Source organism: Arachis hypogaea, chromosome 15 (assembly GCF_003086295.3).
Source record: "Arachis hypogaea cultivar Tifrunner chromosome 15, arahy.Tifrunner.gnm2.J5K5, whole genome shotgun sequence".
Lineage (NCBI taxonomy): Eukaryota > Viridiplantae > Streptophyta > Magnoliopsida > Fabales > Fabaceae > Arachis > Arachis hypogaea.
In genome coordinates this window covers 143085826-143091670 of record NC_092050.1, presented here as the reverse complement: position 1 = coordinate 143091670, position 5845 = coordinate 143085826, and the positions used below count along the sequence as shown (strand labels likewise).

Here is a 5845-nt window from a genome sequence, read left to right as displayed (position 1 = left end):
TATCTTGAAAAATCAACAATAATATAACAATAAAAATAAAAGTATAAGTTAATTAAAATAAATAAATAAAAATATTTTGAACACAAAATAGTTATTAAATAATAATATATGAATAATATAAAAATGTATAATAAATTTAACATATTATAAACAAAATTGTAAATATAATAATAAAATGATAATATTATAACACATTGTGCGGTTTAGATTAGATTGGATCGATTTTGAAAAATAGATCCGAAATTCAATTTAATTTATGCGATTTGTAAAAAATATAATACAATCAAATCCAAACTAATACCATTTTAATCGATTTTAAATTTGAATTGAATTGGATAAATAATTTAATTTAAATTTAAACATTTTTAATTAATTCACTAATTTTTTAATGTGACTAACTAAATCAATTCGATTTTTACAACTACAATTTGATGTGTTATTTAGAAGTCAGCGGAAAACTTCAAAGATATTTTATCATTGTTGATTATTTCATTTGCGTATGCAGAGAACATTTCAACGACCAACTTTGGTTGGAAATTGGAATTAATTAGCTAGCTTGATTTTAATATATATATCTACTTTAAGTACAGCAAATTTAATTTATACTAATCAATATTTTTAATTAATAATTTAATATTATATTTTTAGGATTTTTTATTAAAATAAATATAGAAAAATCATTATTTCTCTAAATACGCATGGATTAATTTTTTTTTTTTAAAATGCGCAGCACTAAATCATGAGAAGCATCCACAAATTGAAAATAGTTTCCATCTCAACGCTGGTGTCCATAAAATAGTGGCAGGAATCAAAATATACAAGATAAATTTCTGCCACCATTTCATGGGCGCCAATATTAAAATATAGGCTATTTCTAATTCGTAGGTGATTTCCATTATTTAATGCTGCACATTTTAAAAAAGGTTTTGATTTATGCGTATTTTTTTGGTGACTTGATTTATGCATATTTTGAAAAATAAAAATGATTCTGTATTTATTTTCATAAAAAAGCCATATTATTAGTTAATACATTTTAATATTATTAACTAATTATTAATAAAAAATAAAAAATATATATTATTGCAACTATGAATACTTTTATAATTGCAATGATGGTATTGCATCTATTTATCACTTAAATCGATTAAATAACTAATATTTTTTTATTTTATATTTAAATTAATACTATTCAATTTTCTTTTTTTCAAAAAACGAAATCTAGCCATTTATCCTCTTCATTTGCTTCATTTGAGGGTATATATAAAAAATAATATTTAATTATGTTAATAATAAATTTTCAAAAATTTTATTTATATAGTTTTAGTTTCAAATTTTAAATATATGTATACTAAACAAAATTATCTTTATATATTTTTGCTATATAACCAAAATTATTTAGATTCATAAATATAATTATTTACTTAAAATTTTTCTTATTGAAAATCACTAAAATTTAAAAAGATAAATATCATCCGTTAAAGAAAACACATTTAATCTAGAGTATATATTTAAATAGGTTCCTATAAAGTTTGGGCATTAAATATTTTCGTTCTAAAAAAAATTATTACATTGAGATCTTTAAATTTTATAAAAATAAGACTTATTTTTTATAGATAAAAACATCAATGTAATAAAAAAATTTTAAAAACAAAAGTTGAAAACATCCAATAAAAAATTTCTTAGAGACTTATTTAGTATAAACTCAAATTTACCTCAATAAATAGATTCTAAATCTCCTTGCTAACAAAATAATTATATATTTATAATAAAAAAATGATTCTAATCTTACCATCTTTGACTGCTTCTCAATGAATAACTAATCCCCAAGAGAAATAATCCCTATAAAAAGTCAACGGAGAAGTGAATGACAAAGGTACATGTATCTGAAACACAATAATGGGAGAAGTGAAGCTGATTGGCACACACCAAAGCTTCCCATGTGCAAGAATAGAATGGGGTCTGAAGATAAAGGGCGTAGAATATGAGTACTTAAAAGAGGATCTGTCTAATAAGAGTGATTTGCTTATTCAGTCAAATCCTGTTCACAAGAAAGTCCCTGTTCTTATTCACAGGGGAAAGCCAATTGCTGAATCACTTGTGATTCTTGAGTACATAGATGAAACATGGAAGGACAACAACGGCCACTGTTTGCTACCACAGGACCCTTATGAGAGAGCACTCGCACGCTTCTGGGCTCGCTTTATTGATGAGAAGGTAATCTCTCACACACAAATCAATTGTTAACTAGCTATTGTGTCACTCAAAATTAATTAATTACTAAATTTGTCGTTAAATATTTGTGTATAAATAAATATATTATTTTATTTATTTTTAATGTATATTTTATATTTTAATATATATTATGTATTAATAATTGGTTTAATGATATATATTTGATATTATCTATTATAAAAAAATTATTTATTTTGTTTATTATGACATATATAATAGTTGATTTAATAGATGATTTTCATTTATCATACAATATTTCTTATATATGGATTTTCTTTTTCAATGATTTTTTCTCTAATTAATAAGAAAAAGAAGTTTTTACTTGAATGAAATTTGATTGCTTGCTTCTTAAATAAAAATATATAATTAATTAATGGATAAAATATATTTTTTTATCTAGAATTTGACAAAAGTTTTAAAAATACCTCTAAGTTTTATTTTATTTCAAAAGTTTTTTATTTGCATCAAATATACTCTTGACGGCTAATTTTTCAAAAAATTTAAGACCGATTCAACAACAATTTCATAAGAATAATTCCTCAACACAAGCAAATCAAGCATGCTTTTTATGCATTATTGTTAGATTGATCTTAAATTTTTTGAAAATTTAGTCGTTGAGGATCTATTTGATGCAAATAAAAAACTTTTGGGATAAAATTGAAACAAAATAAAACTTAGGGATATTTTTAAAATTTTTGCCAAACTTCATAAACAAAAAATATACTTTATCCTTAATTAATTATATACTATTAAAGTAATTAAATCATAAATCAGTAGATGTTTATAATGTTTTATTTCCAGTTTTTCATTTAGAGCAAACCAGAGACGTCCTCCAAAACATAAGCTCTGAAGAAATCAATAACTAGTCATTTTCTTTCCCCTTCTGTATATAATGGCAAACCAAATAATTTAATGTCAAATTTTGATATTACAATATATATGGATAGGGGTGGCAATGGGGCGGGTAGGGGCGGGTTTTTATTCTACCCGATCTTGCCCCGTCCGACAAAAAATCTGCATGAAACCCGCCCCGTCCTACTCGCCGGTAGTAAAATGTTAAATCCTAACCCGCTCCTGCGGGTATCCGCTCCGCTCCTATCCGCCATTATAATTATTAAATCCAACAAATAAAATAAAATTTTAAAAATTATATAACCACCATTTACATACATAACATAAATTAAAGTAAAAATTTATATATGATATAATATTATTAATCATTTATTAATTATTTTATATATGTTATATATATTATATATACCGGGGCAGGTAGGGACGGGTTTACTCTAAACCTGACCCTGTCCCGCCCCGCCCAAGAATCCGCCCCGGTGCAGGAGGCGAGTAATTACCCGCCCCAAACGGATAGGAACAGGGTGGGTACCCGCGAGTTCGGGTGGTGTTGCCACCCTATATATGGATTTGCCATAAGAAATCATATATAGAACTTCCCTTATTTCTACTTCTATAATACATAAATGTCTGTTAGTATTTTAATTTTATTTTGGTAAAAACTCACGTGAATTTTAATGTGGAGTTAATGATTTAGAATTATTAAATGATAATTTAGTTAAATATGTTAAATTATCTAATAATTTTTAACTATTAATTTCACACAAAAAATATCTGTATGTGAATTTTTAACTTTTATTTTTATTTGATTGTTTGGTCACAACATCATGATGATAAATTAGGTTTAATTATTAGCTTTATTTGATTGTTTAAAGTTTGTAATTAAATCTTTATATAGATAAAACTTTTTATTATTAGCTTCTTGTTAATCGTTTTTGTATTTGATGTAATAGATCACAAAATATTTTAGAAGTGAATACTCTAATATTTTTTTGCGTTTTTTTTTTCTCAAAGATAATTACTGATAAGTACTTAATTAATAAATAATTCAGTGAAATTATAAAAATGAAGAGAATAATTAAACAAAAAATTATTAAAAATTTTGTTATATAAACTATATGATGCATGCATGACTTTAGCTTATTATGTGAAATTAATATTTGGTGTTTGTTATGATCCCTAAAGATATAGTGCTTAATTTATTAAAAAAGGTTAAATAGTAATGTTTAATTCAAAAATACAAAACTAATAAATTTTAAATATTTAATATTTATTTTAAAAGATAAGTTGGACAGATTTGACACACAAATAATAAGACACAAGAGAATTGGCCTTAATATATAAGCTTGTTATTATTTTGCTTAAAAACAGTGTGTGATAAGTGTATGGGGAGCTTGTGTGGCCCAAGAAGGAGAAGAGAAAGAGAAAGCTGTAGAAGGTGCCATTGAGACACTTTCACATCTTGAGAAGCAAATCAAAGGGAAGAAGTTCTTTGGTGGAGAGAAGATAGGGTACCTTGATATTGTAGCTGGTTGGTTATCCTATTGGCTAAGTGTTCTTGAAGAACTTGGAGAAATTGAACTTGTTAATGCTGAGAGGTTCCCATGTCTTCATGAATGGGGAAAGAATTTCATTAACACTTCACCTATCAAAGATTGCATTCCACCCAGAGAAGATGTGATTGCTTATTTCAGCTTTGGCATCAATTATGTGCGTTCCATGGCAGCCAATAAAGCATGATGGTATAAAACTTTTGAAGAAATAATGCATTGATTTGATCGTATGGTTTTGTTGATATTATGTATTGTAATAGTAGTAAAAGTTGTATGCTATGACGATGGGTAGATTATTGTTCAATTCCACCAAGGTGTGATTCAGTGTTATTAAATTTGAGAGTTGGATGGAGTATGATTGTACTAAGAAATTACAATGTCCCAGACTAATGTGCCACTTTTTCTTTCTTTGGTAATGCTGTTTACTTGTTTAATACTAAGCAATGCATAAATTCTGGTAGTTAGTTTGCGCTATCTAGCAATTTTCTACTAAAATTTAAGTATGATGAGGTGGACATACATTTACACAAAAATATGATAATTTAGAAGAAATTGAAATCACGCATCTAACTTGTTCTTATATGTAAAAAAGAGAGTAGATATCTGCAAAAAAAAAAAAAAAAATTGATGATAGAGCTGAAATTAAAAAGTCTGAATTCTAGTTTAATTTTTAAAGATTTGTTACACTTAATTGGTGTATGTGCAGAGTTGATTTTGAAAGTTTGATATAATTTTTTCACTGGGAGTACTATATATTTGATAGCATAGTGTGGTTACTTGATATGTGAGTTATTGTAAAATTCTTTTTCTAATATTGATATCAGTATTCTCTTCTCTTAGTATTCTGTGCTACTGTTCTAAATTCTCAGTACATTGTTATGGTTCATACCATTCTTAGTTCATGGTATCAAGAGTCTTGTTATTTTGATGATCCATGGTTTTAAGTATTGCAAATTCAAACTCATCTCTCTCTTCATCGTCCTCACTTGCTGTTTTCAACCTATGTTCTTTTGATAATCTAATTGGAAACAAATTCAATGAAAAGAATCATAAGACCTAGCAGCAACAAGCATTAGCAGCTATCTTTGGACAAGATCTTTAAGATCATCTAGATCTAGAAAAAGTTTTATTACAGTTTTAAAATGATGAAGATCTTTCAACAATTTACAGAAGATTGAGACAAGAGGATTATAACATCATCTCTTGGTTAC

General features: G+C 26.0%; 1 protein-coding gene across 1 annotated transcript; it reads left to right on the top strand.

Annotated features, from left to right (window-relative positions):
• The first annotated feature begins 1750 nt into the window (after positions 1-1750).
• Positions 1751-5050, top strand: LOC112751035 (probable glutathione S-transferase). The gene is made up of 2 exons (XM_025800013.3): positions 1751-2214; positions 4453-5050. The coding sequence occupies exons 1-2, from the start codon at positions 1897-1899 to the stop codon at positions 4819-4821; spliced, it is 687 nt and encodes a 228-aa protein (XP_025655798.1). The 5' UTR covers positions 1751-1896; the 3' UTR covers positions 4822-5050.
• The last annotated feature ends 795 nt before the right edge of the window (positions 5051-5845 follow it).